Genomic DNA, 22,915 nt, shown 5'->3' with positions numbered 1-22,915 from the left:
CTTATCTTCCTGGCTAGGAGCTGTGTTCAGGGCAACTCAGTATGATCTTCTCTGGGAATACTTTTCATTTGCAACAATGGTAGATCACCCAGTTACTTTTCCATGTGCTTTGAGAGTGAATATCGTCTGTAATTTTTACTGCTTTGTGTGATACTGAAAAACACATCTCAGTATGATACAGAGCAGGGAAGGTTCATAGATTATGTGGACTATATAAGCTATACATAGCCTGATAATCATGCCATGATACTTTTATTTTATAAAGTTGATGCTCTAGTGCAATGTGCGTAGCAAGCTTTCTGCATTGATGCTGGTTCTATTAACCTGTCACCACTTGTTTAACAATAGCACTTTAGAAAAGATCACTTTTTTTTTTTTGTGTGTGTGAACATATCTACTTTTATGTCAAAAAATACAGTGAGGGAGAGCTAAACTCCAACAAATAAAATACTTGTAAATTGATTTTTCTTCTGTGAAATGCAAAATCATGAAAAGGTCTTGATCACAGTATTTGTTTACTATGAATTCAACTTCTCTGTTAGCCTAGCTTATATTCACACTGGGGCATGCTTTTCACCCTGCTGATGATAGGGGATAAATTATTTTTATTATTATGCTTATGAAGCCTCTCATACAGAAAAAGCATTCAGTAGATAGTAATGGTGAACCATTTCCTGACAGGTACGTAATTTTTAATAAGAAGAATCTCACATCCCAGGTGATGTACTCTTTAAGACCATCAGAAATAACTGTTGGTGTGAAGATGTACAACACTACACATGGATTATTATTGATTTTTGATTTGTTAAGTATGTAATCAAACTGGGCCTGATTCTCATCTGATGCAGGGTCTATCTCCTCTGGAGCAGGTAGTTATGTTGCTGTAGCTGAGGTTCTCCAATAACCCTGTGTGCTCAGCACAGTGAGAGAGCACCGGCGTCCTTCACCTGTGGATGATGTGCAGAGCTGGGCTCTTTCTGTGCCCTCACCTCCCACAAGTACCAATTTCCTTATCAATCCCCGTCCGTTAAGGTTGAAATCCTTGAGTTACCTGTTAAAAATACAGTGTCATCCGTGTATCAGTTGCTCAGATTATAGTGTTTGTTTAATCTTACTTAAGATTATCTGGTTAACATTTATCTTAAGTAAAAATGATTGTTCAGTCCTGTATGAAAGGAATAGGGATTCTGAAGAGCTAATGGATAAGAGAGTAACAATTAGGAAGTGCTTTGCTTAGAGAATAGTTTACATCTTGCAGCCATTTCCATTCTGCTTTTCAGACTATACAGGATGGGGACAACATACAGTTTCAACAACATACAGTATGAACATAGGCATTTTTGTGATATGAATTTTCTTTAGAAAAATCTATTCAGTAGAGATCACTATGGATCACTGTGGATGGAAGCAGCTCCCAGGACATCTTAAAATGTATTTACACAATAGACGTCATAGTGCTTGAGTAGCCACTCTGTTTAATTAGTGGTATTTAAAAGGTTTAATCAGTGTAATCAATAAAATTTAAAAGGTCTATAGCTTACGTTTGAAAGTAAATGTATTTGCTTTGTATGAGAGATCATAATTTTACATTACTTCATATTTTTATACATTTCCTGCTGTTTTATAATAGGCAGCTGCCAGTGGAGAATGTCTCTAAGAGAGAGCAGCTATGCCTGTACCAATAAACTAGACATTACCAGGGCTGCTGCCTGCCGCTGAGGCTACAGAGTGGCTACATCATGGCTGTTAAAGTTGTTATCATCCTAAACAGATGGCTACATGTGAAGAGCCTTTTGGGAATGGTTCCTGGGGTGCAAGACTCCAAAGAGCTCAAGTGAGTGAGCTCTATATGAGGAATATTTCTTGGAGATATTTGCACTCACCCTTGTGGGGAGGTGGTGGAGCTGGACTGGAATATCAACAGAGCTGAGCCTAGCAGACACACTTGCTATTAACTCCTGTGGATCTTCTATGTTTAAAGCTTTTGCAGTGATGACATGAGCATATCTTGCATTGAATAAGTAGTCATGTCTGGTGTCTTTCAATGCTTGGTGACACTTTGAGGCAGCTGAAAGCTGCAGTAAAAAATGCTGGAGTCAGCTGAAAGTGTAGAGAGAATTTAGATAGGCAGAATGAGATTACTTGAGTTGTTATTTGACCAAAACATTGGGGTTAATACCTCCACTTCTACAGTGGCACAATGGGACTTTATACAAACAGAAACGGTCAAGACCTTGGTTGCTTTTTTCTGCTGAAAGCTGGCAACTCCGGCAAGCACAGCAATCTCACATGATTACGCTGGAGCTTTGGGGCAGAGTTGAGTCAGAAGGAGAAGAACCACTTACTGAAGTGCCAACAACCACTGTGCATCACTGCAGCTTCCACCAGGAGATTTACCCTTTATAGGTCTTGTGTCACAGTCACAGTACTGGGCAATAACATTTCCAACAGTGTCATAGCTTAAAGTAACAAAAGAATCTGTTCGAATACTGAGGGTGTCTTGGGACACACAGACAGTGCTTGTCTGTCCTTTTTTCATCACATATCTTTCCACATTAGATCTACATGAAATTCAATTTCTGATCCTGGTGTATGCTTGTATTTTATATGATCACAGCAAATAACAAAGTGGACTCTATTAGTATAGCTCCAAGGTGCTGCATTCATACACATAAAAACATGGACGTTCTACTCCTTTTAAAAATTTAAACAGAAATATTATAACCTTTGAGACTACAGCTTTTCTAAGAAGACTTGCAAATTTTTCATCAGGACTATAAGAAAATTTTAGTGTCTTCCTTCCTGAGATTTTTTTTTTTTCTTTCTGCAGACAAATATCAAATGGGTCAAAACTGAAACATTTCAGTTTGGGAAGGCTGCCAGTACTGAATGGAGTGTTCAGACACCTCACGTTCCCATTTACCTCCAGGCTCTATCTGTTCCTCTCTCCAGGAGAGGCTACTGTGCACCACAGGAAATACACTTCATCCAAATAGCATTGTCTGTATGAGGGGATAGAAGCCTAGAGCACTCAGACTGCAATTCCTAGGGCAATAGTAATAACCAGCAAGCTTTTCGAGATATTTTCTCCCTCTCTCCCTCTCTCTCTCTCTCTCTTTTTTTTTTTTTATTTTAAATCCCCCTCTATCCTGTATTTCAGTGAACTCAGATTCTAAGGTTGCCTTTGCCTTTTGTATATGGCAGATTTAACTACTGCATTCTTATCACAAAACACTGAAATATTCATGCTGCTTTTAATTTCAGTGCTGCAAGGCTGTAGTGGATACGATGATGCAGGAATTTGTGCTGAGAAAATGGAAGACTTTTTAGTGCTTCAGCTATGTGTGAATATTTTTCAGCTGGGCTCCAAAGTGAGCAAAGCTGACTGGAGTATTGCTTTAAATTATCTATTTCAGTAAATACGCAGCCAGGATCTTTAAATGGCTAAGCATACAGCTGGCGTCTGATATCTAGAATGTGGCTTGAAATGTTATTCATTCAGGAGGAGAACAGAAATTGGATTTATTGTACTAAAATGTACGAATACATACACATCAGCAGATTCCTTTGCCTGAATTACCAAAAAGAAGGGCAAAAATGCAACATATTAAAATTGATCTGATGTTTATTTCAATTGAAGTGCATTACATTTTAAGGAATTTAGGCAAATTATCTTTGCATTTCTTATTTTCCTGTGCTGGCAGAAGGCAGTCTGTCTCTCCATGGCCGGCATTTGGCTGACTAATTGGCCCCTTGCTTGATTTGTTTTCCTTTCTTTTTCTATACAGCTTATTCTAGTCCTTTTTCTTTTTGATATGGTAACATCACATTTGCTCAAGGTCTGTGAACTAATGTGGATTAAAAGTCAAGCAGCTGCTCTAATACATAATTGATCTACCAGTAGGACACAAAGAACTGATTCTGGTTCTGAGATAGGAAATGCCTTTTTTTTTTTTTTGTCCTATGCTGATAATCTGAGCTCTTTAATCTATTTCAAATTAAAGTGAATAGGCTACTGAAAACTGACCCATGGTAATAAACTGTTTAAGATATTAATTTCATATTTGAGATATAATGTTTTTTATACACACACACAGATTCACAAACTTTGACACTTTTTTTTTTTTTAAATTTCAGTGTGAATTTTTTCATTGGTTGTTGAAAATACCTCTGTATTTATCTCTTGCTGTGATCCCGCATCTGTTAGTACCTAACAGAAGATTTTACTTGGTTAACTGTTTTTTATAGTGGTGTGAGAGTGTTGTACCTCGCTGTTCAGAATCCCTCAACAACTACATCCCTTTGTGAGTGGACAGATTGAAAAAGGCCACGTCTGCTCACATTAACATTGGCTCTGATTTTGCTTCAGCTTGTCATATGTCACTTTTCTCACTTGCTGAGGAATGACTCTTGACTGTTCAGTAAAAAGGAGGTGGAAGCTTGTTTAAGGCTTAATGTTTAATAATATTCTCACTGAAGTGAGTTATTCTGTATTTTCAGGCTCCTATTAAGGTACACGTGGCAGTCACAGCAGGGAAATTTGCAGTTGTAGCATGAATGACAAGTGGATGATGGTTGCATGGTTGTGTGACTAATAGCATGTATGTGCCGGATGGTGGGGCATGGTACAGTGGATGGTGCTAATGGATGGGAAGCAAGTGACAGCCTTCAGGGTGTCTCTCCCTTCCATTAAGTCCATTCAGGAATGCCATATGTCATCCACCATGTACTGGGTATTTAATCCTCCTGTTAGTATCAACCACTAACAATGGAGTGAAAACAATGTAAGAAAACAGAAAATGTAATCCATGCTGTAGAATAGGGCTACAAATCAGAGGGTGGCTAAGTCAAAAAAAGTAGTAAGAAAGGGGAGGGAAGTAATACCTTTTTGTGCACTTTTAAGACCATTATATTTAAAAAAATAAGTTACGCAGTCTTAGCATACTGCATTAGACTTAAGATCTGAATAATGCTTTAACATTAGAGCAATAAACATCTTACAAACTACAGTTGTAAACATTTAACATGTTACATGTGCAACAACAATACCTTTAATTAAACAATTGCTACATTTGTAAAAAAGACATACTTTCAGTTGCAATCAACCTTTGTTAGGTTGCTAGAGCTCAGAGCACAGCAGTAAAGTCTCAAAATGAAAATTGAATTTCTTTCCTAGAGGTTTTGTTAATGAAGTTAATCAGCATTGTAGGCTTTCCCTGGTCTGTGAGTTGCATGCTTTCCCCTTTTTGGCATTTCTGTAAATCTGGACTCCCAGGTATGTGTTGATCCAGAAATAGGAGAGCAGCTCATTCCAAGCTTTTGGAAACTGAGCCTGTTCAGTCTTCTGCAGATACTATGGCAGCGTCAACCTTTTGTAAATCCTTGTCCAGTGAATGTGATGCATGAACCTTCAGAGTAAGGTAAGTCTTTATGTAGGTGGAATAAACCATTTACATTTTCTGCAGGCACTTCTGATGAAAAGATGAGCGATCTCAGGCAAACCAAGATCTTGAGTACATTACACAGGGTAAATATTAATGTGTACGTGCAAATCATTTTTTTTATTTAGCTTGAGAATTCTGTCGTCACATTGGTGTTTTGGCTGGTGATGAACTTCAGATCAGCACAGCTTAGGAAAGTGAAGAAATTTTGGAAAATATCAGATGCAAAGTTGTCATGTAACATCAGTGGTTTTATATTTTTTGTCAGTGACTGACTTGTTCAGAGCTGCCAGTTCTGAAGGAGAAAACTCCTTCATGGTTTTCTTATGTTCAGGAGGAACACCTTGTGTTCCAGTTTGTGCCCATGGCCTCTTGTTGTGTCACTGGCCACCCTTGAAAAGAGCATGGCTCTGTCCTCTTTGAACCTTCCCTTCAGGTATTTATATACATTGATAAGATGTCCCCTGATTTTTCTCTTCTCCAAGCTAGACAATTCCAGCTCTCTCAGCCTCTCTTCAAAGTTATGTGCTTCAGTACCTTCATAATCTCTGTGGCCCTTTGCTGGGCTTATTCCAGCATGCCTCTGTCTGCCTTGTACTGGGGAGCTCAGAACTGGACTGGCACTCCAGATGGTCTCACAGTCTTTTTCATTTTTTTTTTTTTCCTTTTTTTTCCCTGTGGGTATTAACATAATGTAGAATGAGGCTATTGATATTTTCTCTTCCTGAGAAGAGATTCACATGGGCTACACGTCTGTCTTAGCAAGAAGAGGTCTGTATTTCTAATTTTCATCTTCTAACTCCTGAAACCTTTGGGCATGCATTTTCAAGAGTTTCAAGTGTGATTTCAGGATAGATCAGCATCACATTTTTTCATTACTGAGCCAATAATAGCACAGTAGGTGTATTAACTGTGTCCTAGATATGTATGATAAAATAAATAATAGTTTATTTCCCCAGTTGTGAACTTCTGTTTTTTACTGTTAGAGTTTCCTTTGTAGCAACTAACACAGAAATAGCCTTGCTCATATAACTTAAAAAGACATGGGATTGATGTCTGAAGTTAGAATTCAACAACAGTGATTTGCGATCCTCCAGAGTAATAACCAGAATGACAGTTCTCCCTTAAACAATACTGAAATTCCCTGGGCTCTCAGGAGAATTTTACGTGTGTGTACCATCAGTAGTCATTCAGGAGTGCAGAAGAAGAGGGAAGCTGAGGTTCATTTACCTTATAGGAAACCATACCTTTTCAAGTGCCTTTGCAAAGATAAAGCATAGCTGGGCAGTTCAGACTGAAGTTTTCTTAAAGCTGAAAGGTTAACATAAATCTCTATTCTATATTATGATGAAGACTTTTGAACACTCTTTGGAACTGGAATAGTTTTGCACTGCTGAAAACTGACCTTTTGAAAATTTGTATGCTGCGTAGTTCAAGATACCTCTACTTTTAATAAAATATAACACTTATTAATGGATCTCAAGTCAGTTTTTCAATTTCCCTAGTAATTTAAAGCTTAATTATGCTGCATTCTATATCTCAGTGGCTGTCCTCAGCTGATTTTTCTTAAATCACTATCCCTCCAATTTTACAGTTCAGTTCAATTCTCAGGACTCTCATTTGCATAGAGTGACAGATTAATATTGGATGGCTAAAATGATTACTGCTCTTAGTGCCTACTGCAGTGATGAAGATTGATTCCTCATAGTATGAGGAAACATGTGGCTCATGAAATAACTTGTCGATCAAGGGAAACCAACTGATGTGATCTTTTTGGACTTTAGCAAAGCTTTTGACACGGTTTCCCATAGGATCCTACTGGACAAAATGTTCAGCATACAACTTAACATCATACGATGGGTGAGCAATTGGCTGACGGGCTGGGCTCAAAGGGTTGTGGTAAATGGGGCCACATCTGGCTGGCGGATGGTCACTAGTGGGGTCCCCCAAGGCTCCATTTTAGGGCCAGTCCTCTTCAATGTTTTTATAAATGATTTGGATGTAGGACTAGAAGGTGTTTTGAGCAAATTTGCCAACGACACCAAACTTGGAGGAGTTGTGGACTCGGATGAGGGTGGAAAGGCCTTGCAGAGAGACCTGGACAGATTAGAGAGCTGGGCGATCACCAACCGCATGAGATTTAACAAAAGCAAGTGCCGGGTCCTGCACCTGGGACGGGGCAACCCTGGCTATACGTACAGACTGGGTGACGAGACGCTGGAGAGCAGCCCTGCAGAGAGGGATCTGGGGGTTGTGGTTGACAGCAAGTTGAATATGAGCCAGCAGTGTGCTCTGGCAGCCAGGAGGGCCAACTGTATCCTGGGATGCATCAAGCATGGCATTGCTAGTCGGTTGAGGGAAGTGATTGTCCTGCTCTACTCTGCGCTGGTGCGGCCTCACCTCGAGTACTGTGTGCAGTTCTGGGCACCACAGTACAGGAAGGACATTAAACTGTTGGGAGAGTGTCCAGAGGAGGGCGATGAAGATGGTGAAGGGCCTAGAGGGGGAGACGTATGAGGAGTGGCTGAGGGCACTGGGCCTGTTCTGCCTGGAGAAGAGGAGGCTGAGGGGGGACCTCATCGCAGTCTACAACTTCCTCGCGAGGGGGAGTGGAGAGGCAGGTGACCTATTCTCCGTAAACACCAGTGATGGGACTCACAGGAATGGTGTTAAGCTGAGGCAGGGGAAGTTTAGGCTGAACATCAGGAAGAGGTTCTTCACGGAGAGGGTGGTTGCACACTGGAACAGGCTCCCCAGTGAAGTAGTCACTGCACCAAGCCTGTCTGAATTTAAGAAGCGTTTGGACTGTGCACTTAGTCACATGGTCTAAACTTTTGGGTAGACCTGTGCGGTGCCAGGAGTTGGACTTGATGATCCTTATGGGTCCCTTCCAACTCAGGATATTCTATGATTCTATGATTCTATGAACTCCTGAATCACTGCAGTTTTCAGTCTATTGTATTATTGTTAATTGCAACTGGTAAAATGGTAATTCAATTTTAATTCACCCTGTCTGAAACTAAGAGTTGCATGTCTTGGAGAGCTTTGGAGAATAAAATTGTAGGCAACAGTTTAGAAATTTTCTATTTGTAGGGAAAAAGGTGATTATTCTGGTTGAAGAATTGGTATCTTTCAGCTCAATCATTAATTGTTGGCACTGCAAAGCTATGCAGTGTTGTTTGAAAACTGCCACAACAAGGAAACTTACTTTTTTGCCTCTATGCGGTATCTCTGCACACCTTATCTGTCTGCAGAACTTTTCACCCCATTGCCTGCACAGTTTTACTGGTATATCATTAAGGATAGTTATTTCAGATATAGCTTCTTACAAATTTTGTCTGAAGACAAAACAGAATTAAAAATCTGTAGGGAGGCTCTGGTTCTTCTGGGAAATTGTCAGTTGGCATGATATGCTGAAACTACATGGAAGCCATAAGATTTGGTATTTAGTTACCCATTTTCAGTTTAGTATTTCAAAGTCATTTCAGTCTTGGCATGTGATTAAAAAACATGGGTCCTCCACTTAAGATCACTATTCCTGTCTCTTTCCCTGCCTTTCTGTTCAAATTTTGAAGAGGGGTTAGAAAAGAAATATGATGAATATGTTTTTCTCTTGTGCATCATAGTAATTTCTCTATATTTCTCTCTGAATTAACTTTAATTTAATCTCCTGTTTTTCATTTCTATCTTATTTCTGCCCTCTTATTGTTTCTTTCCATCCTTAACATTTTCTTAAGGTTTCCCTTCCTTCTGCTATGAAGGAGCTGTGAGATAACACAAGAGATCATGTTTTGGTTATACTACACAGAACAAATAGGTGTAGCTCCCCTAAGGGATAATCAAGATAAGGTGTTATCCTACTCACATTTGGAAGTGATCACTGCACAAGGCAGAAGCTATCTGATGACTATTTTTGCTCCTCTTTGAATGGCCTTTGGGCTGTGGGAGGCTTTCCTCATCATGAAAAGCACCATGACAGTCATTCTACTGTAAGTGGTCTCAGTAGAAACCATGGGCTGTTTGGAGATGAGGTTAGCCTCTCTAACTAAAAGATGGTGACTTACGGACTGGAAGCTGAGATGCTGGTGTGGCATTTCATTCTCTGGTACACAGTTCCTAGCCAAAGACTTTTCCCTTCAGGAATTTGAGTATGGCATTTTTTTATGAACAGTAATTTCCTAAATTATTTTTATTCCACCAGCATTATGAAAATATTGTTGCTATATTTATACACTGCACAGTTTTCAGTATAGTGTTTTTCCATTTATCTGTAATCTTAATCTAATAAGACATTCACAAGCTGCCTGCAAAATGGATTTTTCTCCCCCATGGGAATTTCCATAGCACAAATCACCATCTGATAATTGCCTATTGTAAAAAACGATTTTCATCACAGGAAAAGAAAACAGTATAGAAGAATAGAAGATCCTATTCTACTCTCTTTCTTACTGTTTTTCTGTTTTTACCAACTTGGGGACAGTATTACACTCTGAAAAGGGATATATATTTTTTTCCTTTATAATATCACATATTCCAGACTGTTGAAGTGATACTTAGAATTAAAAAGGAGACAGTGTTTATAGCTGAAAATAGAATTCTCCATGGAAAATGGCATTTTTCATTTCCTTTTTAAAAATAAATCATTAATTTTTCCAAGTTCAAAATGACAAATGAGCCAAGGGGAAAAAAATACCCCAAACTCCAACCCCTTGTTAAAAAAAGCATTAAAAAAAATTTCACACAATTTCTAATGAAATTTCAAACTCTTATAAAAAAGCAGGCCAAATTCTCTTGAAGTTAGTTTTTAAAAATAAAGTAATTTCAAAAGAAAAGTAGAGCTTTTATGCAAAATATTTTCTTTATCAAGTCCATATAATTAAAAAAAAAAGAGAGTGATCTGAGCCTTTTATCCAAATAATGGAAACATAAAATCTATGTAGATTTTATATTTTATTATATTTATATATAGTGTAGACACATGGTCAGATGGCTTTTCAATCCCTTTCTACCTAATTAATCTAACCAATATATAATTTTTATGAGTAGCATATTGAAATGAAAGATGGAAGATTATTTGAAATTAAAACAGATACTTAGTAAAAAGAGCAATATTCTCACTGGATAGATATCATCTCTCTCAGTTCTCAGTTCATTCAATTTAACATATTTCTATATGAGCTGTAAGATAACATGACTAATACAAATGAAAAGGAGGACTGCCAAAAGTCAAATTGCCTCACTGGAAGCTTCTTAACAAAATGACAACATCCAGTTCTAGATAATTAAATCTTATTTTGTGGAAATGCCACTGAATGATGTTAATTTGCCTTTAGGTAGTGCTCTTTTAGTTGAACACAGTAACAGAAATTTATCTGGTCACTTTTAGTTTGTCTTAAAAATGGTTTAATATTGTTTAATAAACAAGAAAAGCATAAGCTAGGAGAGGACAACACCATACTCTTACAGAGGGAGATTGTTAAAGCGAATAATTGTAGCATATAGGAGGAAGTCTCATAGTTAATATCCCTATCATTGAACAGTAGTTTTGATCCAGCTTCATTAGATTTTATAACTATTTCAGTGATTCAGAAAAATTTCACCACCACTGAAACCTGAAAAATGAAATCTTTTTGCTGTAATAGACTGGGAGTAATCATCTGCTCTAGTATTTTTACATTAGCAAATTTTGGGGTCCAAACCTTAAAGAGCTTAGGACAGAGGAGCAGAAGGATCACAAGGTGAAGTCTCCTGTTGTTACAGACAACCTGGAGCTCAGCTTCCTCATAATTTAGTAATCTCTGCCTCAAAGTGTCTGTTGGATTTGTTAATCCTTGTGGGTCCCTTCTAATTCAGGATATTCTATGATTCTATGAAAATAAGCTCAGATGGTTATTTCCCCAAAAAACTTGTTGGACTTTTGTTGATTCAAATCTCTCTACCACTTTCCAGCCTAGCTGTGCTCATGTGGACCTTTTTCTCTTTTGTTCAGGTGTCAGAGTTGTCTTTGTTTTGAATGAGTCTTCCTTTACCCACCATTTATTCTCCCTAGTGTGTTTAAAGATAGTATCTGCCTTCTGGTATTTCATGAATTGAACAGTCCAAATTCTTTTAAACCCAGTCTATCTATCATCCTACCATACCACTTCATACAGTCCTAGTCTAAGGTCATGTCTTAAGCATAGGTGATCTGTCTTGACACACAAGTTGTTTTGTTTTGAGACATTATAATTACACTTGTCATGGATGGATGCCTGCAGGAAACTTGGTATTAGAAATGGCTTGTTCTTTAATTCCTTCAGTGAAAGTTACAGCTTGGGAGCAAGACTGGGGTTTCCTTTTCTCATGTGGACAGCAGTGGCTCTTGGTTTCCCTGGTACTTTAAATCTTGTAGTACCAAGGAAATGAAGGTTTGATCTTCTAATTAGAACTTTTCTGTCTTTGATTTTCCATAGTTTCCTCTTTAATTTAATTTAATGCTAAAAACTAAGTTTAGTCACACTGCATCTTGCATCTCTTACAGAATGTAGAATGTTCCAGTATCTTTCTTGGGGACTTTTCCATTACAAATATACTGTTTTGGTTCATCATAATGTTTTTTTTTTTTCTTTTTCTTCTCTGAAGTGCTTGACTTTTTTGAATATCTGGAGGAGATCTGAATTTGTTATCTTCAGGGATAACTCTTAAATGTCTTTTATAATATTAATAATTTAATACGATATCTTTGAACTTGTAATTTTTGTTATGAAGAAACAGTTTTCACAGTTTTGACACGGTGGCCTCTTGTTGCCTGCAGATCCTACATCTGAATTCATCACAGCACCGAAACACAGCCTTAAGTAAAGCATGTGAGTGTGTTCATTGTATTTGTCTAGACAGCCCTTTGAAGGATGCCTCAAGGCTGCCCACAAAAATAGTTTCACTGCCCATAAGAACAAGAAAACCTTGGGTATAACCTCAGAGCACACGTACCCAAGAGCAGTGTTAGTATGCGGCACAGTGTGCCCAGTGTGGCTATTTGCAGGTGATGGGCAATGTGCTCTTGAGGTCATGATGTGACTGGGCTGTGGGTGCATCTCTGGGCTTGCAGTGGTCCCAGTGGCATCTGAGACTCCACTTCTAAGGGATGTGCAAACAAAGTTGAGGTTAGTGCTGATTTCAGCTGGGGGAGCCAATTCTCTAAGAGTAGACTTAAGAGATTTAAATGTAGACACAGGAGTCAGAGTGGAGAGTACTTTGGGCTTTAATAAGCTCTTTTATTTTTTTTTATGATAACAGTGGAAATTTGTATTATCTATCAATACAATAACAATGTTGACACCACTAAGAAGACTCATTTTCACTGGTAATTTGCAAAGAATTTCTTCAGGCCTCAGCAGAGAGCAGAGCCCTCTATGAAACCCTTGGAGCTGCTTCAGATCATGGTTGAACCCAGCAGAGGGTGGGATGTGGTGTCCAGCAAGAGGAAACGTGGCCTCTTAGCATGTGCTGTGGGTAGTAGAGGCGACATCAGCTGGCTACTTGGAAGTGAAGCTGGTGAAGACAGGTCATATAAATTATGTGAAGCAGAAAGAGAAAACTGCTGTGCTGTGAGCGAGCAAAACTCTACTGTCAGGGTTGGAAACCCAGGAAGGTAGCTTGTGTGGGGTCATTCTCCATAGCTGGTCTGTGGACATCAGAGAAAAGATCAGTTACTACCATGCACTGGTAGTCACCTAGTCCTGCAAACAACAGGGTAGAGGCCTGCCCCTTCCTTGACCCCCCAATGTTTACTGTCACTTGTAAACCTTGAATCACAAGGACTGCAGGCCCTAATTGTAACCACCCGTTTTCCTGCAGGTATGGTGGAACGGCCATGTCCCATGTTCATCAGGAGCACCTTTAGGTTGTGCTCTTCTGCATCATTAGAGGTTATTGTAAATGCTAAAAAATCCACACATGGAGTATATATAACTAGGTCTTTTCAGTGGTTTGGTAATACCCCATTTGATTTGCTACTTTTCCAGTCAAATGTGTGGCTTACTTTATGGCTGATCTCCATTTCTTACTGTTTTCTGGCATGGGATATCTTTTTCATAAGATTCATATGATTCATGGATTACAGTTTTTTCTGTTGAAATGCAGTATGTCTACAGAATCAGTTGTGACTGCCACCATGCCTGTGACTTAATCTACGTTAAAAAAAAACCACACCACTACCACCAACAAAAATAACACAAGAATCAGTAATTTGGAAGAAATTCTTACCTGCTGTTTGTGTAGGATGGCCGTCTGTCTGGCAAATCCCAATGAGGAACTCAGATACATTTGAGAAGAGCCAGACGACCTTCTGACACCTGTTTCTCCAGCGGCTGTTGTCTTTTATTCTGCCTTTTTATTTTCTTATCAGGTGCTGATGAGACTGGTGTTTTTGTTGTTGTTGTTGTTTTATCTGCATTCAGGAGCTTTTGATTCTAAGTCCCAGCACTCTTGATAATGCTAGATCATTCTGACCAAATCACTCTTTCTCTTTCTGGGTCTAAATTTTGGAGGTTCTCACTTACAGTTCATATTTCAGGAAGTAGTTCTGAAAATGGGCATGAGTGCAGCCGCGGAAATTGATAAATACCCAATATCCTTAGTCAGTTTTGGGAAATACATTTAGAATTGCTGAAAAACACCAAGACAAACTGTGTTTTAATGCCAAGTCCCACGTCGTACTTGAGGATCATTCCAGATATATTAGTGATTGTCCATGTAAATGGATTCCAAGATGCAGGACAAGCTGAAATGTCAAAATGATACTTCCTAAAGACACTCCTTTTATCTCTAAGAAATGTAATATCTTCATATATAACCAAGTATTGACAGAGCATCCATTTTGAGCACACAGTAGAATATAAATGCCTTTGCCTCTCTCCTCTGAGTCTGTATGTATGGTTATTGAGATCGTATTCACAAATGGTCCTCAGTTTCTGTGAGAGGCTTTTTTTGAGCAATAAAGAGCAAACACTCCATTTCTTTGTGTGTGTAAGTTTAGGGGCACTTCTATTAATTTAAAAGCTTATAAAAGTATTCAGGAAAACATTATCTACCCTTAGGAATATCTTGTTTACTTTGTTGTCTTCCATATTACCTACGTTATAGAAAGTGTTTGATCGCCATGAACCTTAACACAGTTACCATTCCAGTGTTAATTCTGAAGATATCTTCAAGGGCATTTAGATAAAACTAGCAAAAGATGTCTTCTGCAGATATAGTGTATGTTCTTTTGTGTGTGCAGCACATTGCACTACACTGCGCTTCCTTCCTGGAGTAGCAGCCTGGATAAACCAAATAAACACAACCTTCTGTAGATGAATGATATATCCTGCAACTAAAGGTTAAGGTGTCATCTAAAGATTTATCCTTCCTAATGGATTCAATGGGTTCCTGTGATAGGCTCATAATTTACTACCTTTCATATATCAGAGATTGTGTTCTCAAAATGGTGTTTGGGGATTTATGATATTGAACAGGGTGAATTACATGTGAAATTATCAGCCATCCTGTTTGACATTTAGTCAGTGTTGACAAGAACTGGGCATTTAGCAAGTAGCACAATCTTCCAATAAGGTTGTTTAATTTCAAGGCTGTTGTTAATCAAATGTTTCTGGAGAAAATCCGTAAAGTAGGCTGTTAATCACACTGACTGTTGAGCTGTGGCCAGCCAGATGCTGGTGGTGTCTGTTGTAGCTGTCATACTCCCTTCAGAATATTGTTAAGGTATTGCCTCCTTGATGGGAAATATTTCATCCTTCAACCCACACAGACGTCACAATTTGGAGGTGGGTGGCACAAAACAAAATGGTGACAGAGAGGTGGGAAAAAAAAAAAAAAAAGACAATACTGTATTAATCAAGTAGATTGAGATTTTGGAAAAGTAGGTTTGTATAGGTGTGTCTGCATGTGTCAGTGCTTTGCAAGGCACATGCATATGTACAAGACAATTAAGTCCTTATTCTGATTCTGCCGTTTTCCATCATGTCATGTTGCTTCTGTATGGGTAAGACTCCCTGTGTTAGGAATGTCTGCTGTACTTTTGAAAAGAGCAAATGTCCTCTTTAGGCTTCATTATTGCTGCAGCTCTGTAAACACTTGCAGAACTAAGGAGGTTTCTTGGTACATGCTCTTTTCAAAGTATATTACTATCTGGAAACATTTCATTAAAGATTTCCTTCCTGCAGTTCCTGCCTTTCTTATTTGAGAGGTCTTGGTTGATACAGCTTAAGATTTTTTTTTCTTTTTTCTTTTTTTTTTTTCTTGGCCAGTTTGGCTTCAAATGGCGCTTTGTGGGTTATGTCTACACTGTTGGATGTTTCTATATGGCCTGCTGTCTTGTCTCCAGAGGAGAAAAAAATATATGTTTGCTCAGAGGGTCCTGTCTAACCATTTGATTGCCTCCTTCTGAGCCTCTGATCCCACTGACACAGGCCTGAATCTGCCATTGTTGCAGCCACACAAGAAAAGAAGTCATAGCTGGCAAGTGTGTCCTTGTCTGTATCTGTATTGTCAAGCCAGATAGAGGAATTGCTGCTACTGTGAGAAAATTTGGTTTTGATCTAAGTGACTGCTATTGTTGGCTTGCCTGGAACACCTGTTGAATAAGGGTTCAAATGGAAGTCATTCATTTCATAAGTCTGTATACCCAAACACCGCGAAGGGTCTAACACAATCCAGGGAAACAGTAAGGGGATTTGCATCAATTACATACCTGTAAATCTGGGCAACACGGGAGGCAGCTGCAGCTTTTTGCATTATTTGAGCATATGATCAATCAAGTAAAACCAAATTGAGGATATGTAAAGAATTTGGCTATTGCCAAACTGTATTCAAGGACAGAGAGGATGCCCCCTTCAAAGTGACAAGCCCTTTGGCATATTCTTTTCACTTGGAAGTTGAAAATGCTGATCAGAATCTTTCTTAGGGAGTTATCTACCTCTTGTGTTCAGTAAGAAAAAAAAATAAAGTTATTGCTTCAACACAAATATGCTATCCTTAAAATTAAGCTCCCAGGCCTCTCACAACATAAGAAGAATTACAGTCATGGATATTGCATGACAGTTTATGCACAATATCTAATGCATTCTCAGTTTTATGAAATATGAATAATATTGGAGACACTTTGACTGGTAGTTTAGATTTACACCTGCATTTTTAAGGTGGAAACGAGGGACATTTCTAATGCTTATTAGTGACACTGGAAGAGATAAATGAATACAATGAACAAAATTCCATAGAAGTGGGAAGGAGAAAAATATATTGTATATTTGGATTATTGAAAAATCATACATGTTTTAAATATATCTGGAGTTTTTTTTTTTCCTTTTCTTTTTTTTTCTTTTTTTTTTCCCTTGGCACGGAAGGCTGAGAGGACATGGTTTTGAAGAACATTTCTTCTCTTTTAAGGCTTATTACGGAAATTAAAGCATTCAGCATAACAAAAATGATTTGATGCATGTGAGACTTCTGTTATGATTTAACTCACATTGCCTGTTTTTGTTTTGTGACATACAGGACAGTTTTCCAGCTCGTTTTGGAGGAATACATTTTGTCAATCAACCGTGGTATATCCATGCCCTCTACACAGTTATACGGCCCTTTTTAAAGGAGAAGACAAGAAAAAGGGTATTCTTCTGTTTAATTTTCCATTACCTGGCAATTGTAGTAAGCAGGTGTATTATGCCGTAAATAAAGTAGATATGCACAATATACCAGCTTGTTATCAGTGGAAAGTGTTTAAATGCATCTTCATTGTAAAGAGCATCTTTACCCATTTTAGAGACAAACACACATTTATCCTTCAAGGACACAGTCAAGCTATGTACTTAAATGTATTTTTACACACAAGCATATGCTTTCTCCTGGGTTATATAAAAATACTGTCAACATTGCAATTTCTATAAGAAAGTCATTGCAATAAAAACTTAAAATTATTAATGTTTTTCTTTTATGACAGAGTTAGTAAGTACCAAGTCCTTTCCTAGTGATTTCCTTGACATTAACATGAACTAAAAACCACAGCTGGTACATAGGAGCTTGTACATAGTGACTTGAATGAAAGGCAATAAAAGGAAATATGTGTGCATGCATGAGCATGAGCAGTCTTTCAGATGTTGCTTAATTTGCAACATTTGCATCAGTGCAATTAAATTAGAGGTTGGTGGTGATAACACATAGAAAGTTATTATTTCAGTAAGAGGAAATTTGTCATCCAGGAAAACACAATCAACATTGCATACAAAGCCACTACAAAGAATATAATTTTTGTTTTTATTTGTTTATGGGGTCATCTCTCTAAGGAACTCTATTTTCTCTCCTGAAACACAGACTACAAGGCCACAATAATCCTTGGTGTTTAGCTGTTTTTTGTTGACAGATTATGCTTGAGAGGCCTCTGGCATTTTGAACTATAGATCACAAAAGCTTTTATGTAATATCTGTTATAAATATGCAAATGAATACTCATTCTGCAGGATTCAGTTGCACTCCACCGACTACAGCTTCAACAAAGAACATTACGGTGCCAGATATGTTTGAGGCCTATTTAAGTCAAGCACTGCATATGCATAACCAGGGAGTAAAGTAAAACTCCTGTGTATGTTACAAGATTAAAAGTGAGAAGGTAGTTGAATGTGAGTGCTTATCAGTTAGGTATCTACATTTTTATTAAGATGACTGTATCTGTATTTTATATTTGTAGAAAAGCTAACTTTCTACAACTGTTTTGTCAATTCTGAATCAGGTTGTTAAATATTTATTTGGAGTTCAAAATTTTTTTTCAAAATGTGAAAGCTGTGACCACCACTTAAAACTTAAAAGCAGCTTAAAAGAAATAAGAGAGAAAGGAAGAAGGAAAAGAAAGAAAGAAAGAAAGAAAGAAAGGAAGAAGGAAAAGGAAGGAAGGAAGGAAGGAAGGAAGGAAGGAAGGAAGAAAAGAAAGGAAAGAAAGAAAGGAAGGAAGGAAGGAAGGAAGGAAGGAAGGAAGAGAAAGAACAAATTATGGAAAAAAAATCACACAGAATTATCTTCATAATTTTATCAGGATCTCATTATTTATATTGTATTTATCCTGAATTATTTTTGCATTTTTTTGAATAAGTCTCGTAGATTTGCAACTGACAATTATATTCAGATTAATGTAGTACTAGGCATTTATAAAATTGCTAAAAAGTGAAACATTCACTTTGAATGACACGGTAAACCAAATTACTTACGCCATTAATATTTGTTCCTTCACACAAGGATAAATTCCTTTCTGAGATGGAAGAATATTACTGGGTTTGCATGTTTATATTAAGCTTCCTGTACCTGCAGCTGACTGGAAGGTGGGCTAAAAGACAAGACAAGCGTATATTTGGTGTTTTTGTCTTTCTGCCCTTTGAATTTAACTGTGGATAAATCATTCTAGGGATACAGCTGTCTAGAGAAGTCCCTGCCATGTGAAGTGGGATGTGAATTGGTAGTACTTGATATATCTGTGTGTATACCCCTGCTTGCCCCATGGGGAGCAAAAGACAGTGTTATGAGGCAACACCCTACCTTGCCTTTCTGGCTACTTCTGCACTAGTAAATTAAAAGAGTGCTGGGCACTGCTATTCCTGCTGTTTGATTGTACAGGCACTCACTGGTATGTCACTGGCTAGTGCCAGCTGGTGCCTTCTTACACAATACCCAGGACCTATTTGAGGATGGCAAGGACCAATGAGAAGTACGGACGAAGTGAGCCTCTTCTAGAGATAAAGGGAATTTAACCATATGGATGTGAACTGTGCCATGACACTTTCTCCTAGTGCCTGAAGTGAATCCTGGTTCATTTGCTAGTCTGGTAATAACTACTGTGAGTTTTCTGTGTAGCTAAGCCCAAGAGCAGGTATTTCCTCTTAGTGGAAGTTCTGCAAGTCCTCCAAAGTGGGAGAAGGCTATTGAAATCCAGAGGTGCTTTGTTTCTAGTGTTCATCGATCACATGTTGCAGATCTCTGAGGAGAAATGATGAGGTTAAATATAAACAGAACTATAAATATGAGTTTACGTATGCATTCTATACATGCTTTATCTATATAAAAGTAAAGCGTATTTGAAAATAATTCAGTCCATGAAAACATTGATGGACAATATTAAGTAGTGCATCAACTATTCACTTGTGGTCACAGAAATTATTTTACTGGTATTACTTACTTTATATATTGTCAAGTATGGAAGATAGCTAGCTGTAGTATCATATAAAGGAAGAAAATCTTTTTCATTACGTTTTTATTTATCTTATCTTTCATAGAACTCAAGACCAGATGCTGAAAATCAATACTTTCAGCAAGTCCCTAGTACACAGAATGAATGTTGATTTTATTTATAAATTTCTGTACTTAATTTATGTACTTTATTAATTAATATCAAGATTAAGGAAAGCAAATTACAAAATGTCAGCACTCTGTCTAGTCTTCAGTCTGTCTAGTTATCTGACATTAGTTCTTACCCTCTTTAGACCCCTTGTCCTGCAGACATTTTAAGTCATTTATGCTTTAATCACTTAGTTGGTTTGCAAATGCAATCTGACTGTGCTTAAGGCAGAGGCATTGTGTGCCTTGGTGGCCATTGCTGTTAGTGCAACACAGCCAGAATATTGAAACTGTAAAATATCCTATAATAATGCTTATGTAATTTGAACTTTGATGATTGTTGTGATACTGCTTTTTTTTTTACCTGTTTATGCACATACAGATATTCCTGCATGGTAATAACCTCAACAGTCTACATCAGCTAATACATCCTGAGATCCTGCCTTCAGAGTTTGGAGGAATGTTGCCCCCCTATGATATGGGGACGTGGGCAAGAACACTGCTAGACCATGAATATGATGATGACAGTGAATGCAATGTGGACTCCTTCAATGCTCCCCCAAAAGATATAGAAAAGGATCTCTCTCCCAAGTCCATGAAAAGGTGGGTTAAAGGTACCATCATTTTCTAGTATTGCCATGAGGTTAATATTTGTCTTCCTCTTTTATGAAGCTGAAGGTAGTTTCCTCAGCTTATTGTGTACAAGGACTTTTTTTTTTTTTCCTAAGAAGATTGATGATGAGTATAGCCCTTAATATTAACTATTACCTATATGAGTTTTGAGCTCAGTAAAGTAAATTATCTCAGCAGTGCCACATAGGTAGTGTATACAGTACTGTTTGGAATAAGCTGATATCCCACCCCAGCTTACATCAAGTATTAGAGAGTCATTGAGACTCAGTGCAGAGGATGAGATGGGACCAGTTGTCCAGCTGGAGAGTGATGATGACTCCTGCCTTCCTCCATCTCATATTCCAGTGCCTGGTGTCTGCCAGCCTGTAGGGGCCAGGACATTTTCACTTCCTGAACTGTCCATCACAGTGACTGCACACAACATGAGAAAAAGTAATGAGGAGAACCAGGACAAAATCAGTGCCAATTGTTGTACTCAGTTCTGGTGAACTTCCTGGATTAAGATATTATTCTCTTTGAGGAGATACAGTATAATTACTTGCTGTATTTTACCATTCAAAATCAAAATATGGTGTTGTGGTTTAACCCGGTTGGCAGCTAAACACCACACAGCAGTTCTCTCACTCTCCCCCCTCCCTCTCTGGGATGGGGGAGAGAAACAGGAAAGTGAAGCCTGTGAGTTGAGATAAAGTCAGTTTATTAAGACAGGAAAATAATAATAATAATAATAATAGTACTACTAATAATAATGTGTACGAAATAAGTGATGCACAATGCAATTGCTCACCACCCGCTGACCGATGCCCAGCCTATCCCCGAGCAGCCGGCCCCCCACCCCGGCCAGCCACCCCTATATATTGTTTAGCATGACGTCAGATGGTATGGAATACCCCTTTGGCCAGTTTGGGTCAGCTGTCCTGGGTCTGTCCCCTCCCAGCTCCTGCTGCACCCCTAGCCTACCCACTGGCGGGACAGAGTGAGAAGCTGAAAAGTCCTTGGCTTGGTGTAAGCACTGCTCTGCAACAATTAAAACATCAGCATGTTATCAGCACTCCTCTCATCCCAATCCAAAACACAGCACCCTACCAGCTACTAGGAGGAAAATTAACGCTATCCTGACTGAAACCAGGACATATGGGGAGAGGTTAGTTACATCTACTGTAACTATGGAAGCAGAGAGGTTATTCGCTTGGGAGAGGTGAATCTGGTCCAGCCTTCTGGCCAGCAGAAGAGAAAGGCTAGTAGAAGAGAAAGGAAAAGGTTACAACAGGGTAGTAAAAAAGGTTGAGTAAGGCAGCAAAAGTCAGAGTGCAGCTCATACTGGGTAAGCTTAGCAGTGAATCAGAGAACATACAGGGCAGAAAACTATATATAAAGTCTTTCAGAGTAAGTCGAAATATGTTAACTTGAGAATTCAGTTTAAGGAAATGGTATTTGATGTAGAAAGGAGAGAGACTCTTGGAGCAGATCAAACAGGAGAAAATATTTTGAGACTCATCAGCCAGGAAAATGATTTTGGCTAGTGAATATCTTATAGATTTGGAAGGACAGTGCAGTTTGAAGGAGAGATTTTTTTTTTAGGAAATAGAGAGGAGGTAACAGGATATTGCTGTAGAAATAAAAAAAATAAAAAAATAATAAATAAATAATAAAAAAACAGTGAAGTTTAAAGATTTTGTATCAAAAAAAATCTGTAAAACCTTGAAAATGAGAAATAGCAAAAGATTGGCTGGGAATGAACTAGGATAAGGAGAAGTTAAAGAAAATCCTGAATCCATGAGAAAAAATGAAACTAATACAAATAATGGAGAAAATGAGAAAGTGAAGAGCCTGGGGGGGTTGGGGGGGGGCAGGGAGTGAGCAATACATTTATATATGATTTGCACAATATACAAGAATTGTAAACGGTAGAGAAGCTACTGAAGAAAGAAAGAAAGAATGGAATATAGGAGCTAAAATGCTAAAGTCTTACTGATGCAAAAGGAATTAATGAGAGGAAATTGCCTCGTCCAAGGATGCAGCAAAGACCCAGACTATTCTGGAAAAGTGCAGTAGAAAAGCAATGGATTGACAAATTCTTCATTCTTTCTTAAGAGGAGAAAGCATACTTATATAATTCCCATTTAACTTGTGCTTGAAAAGTCTTTCATGCAGAATTATACTTCAGTGTAAACTCCTAATCTGGAGTTTACTGCCAGATATTCTTTCAGTCTGGGTTAGCTGACACAGTAGGAGGCATATTGCAGAAAATAAGCATGCTGAAAATTGTATCTACATTATATTCAGACGAAATTTTCTCACCTTCTTCATATTCATTTTCAGTTAGCATATCTGCAGTGCTTGCTGAAATCCTCCCTCTCAGTTGCTGGATATAAAAAACACTAAGCAGACTTTCTGTGCTAGTACCAAGTAGAAGGGAGTGGTAGTAAGATTCTGAACAGAAAGTCCCAATACTTTGGTATATTAAGTGCACAGACTGTGATAAAGTA

At 38.2% G+C, this 22,915-nt stretch overlaps 1 protein-coding gene across 2 annotated transcripts in view; it reads left to right on the top strand.

Moving 5' to 3' along the window:
• The window catches only part of CLVS2 (clavesin 2), a 60,483-nt gene that overhangs the window by 26,216 nt on the left and 11,352 nt on the right, over positions 1 to 22,915 (top strand). The window contains exons 3-4 of one of the 2 annotated variants that reach the window (XM_080588352.1): positions 16,974 to 17,084; positions 20,176 to 20,396. In XM_080588352.1, coding sequence (XP_080444478.1) covers positions 16,974 to 17,084; positions 20,176 to 20,396 — 332 coding nt within the window. The remainder of the gene's footprint in view (positions 1 to 16,973; positions 17,085 to 20,175; positions 20,397 to 22,915) is intronic. The other variant, XM_080588353.1, reaches the window with a different exon arrangement.

The sequence above is a fragment of the Anser brachyrhynchus genome (genome assembly GCF_964034855.1).
Source record: "Anser brachyrhynchus genome assembly, chromosome: 3".
NCBI lineage: Eukaryota > Metazoa > Chordata > Aves > Anseriformes > Anatidae > Anser > Anser brachyrhynchus.
Note: the sequence above shows the minus strand (reverse complement) of the source record. Positions and strands in the feature narration are given on the sequence as shown.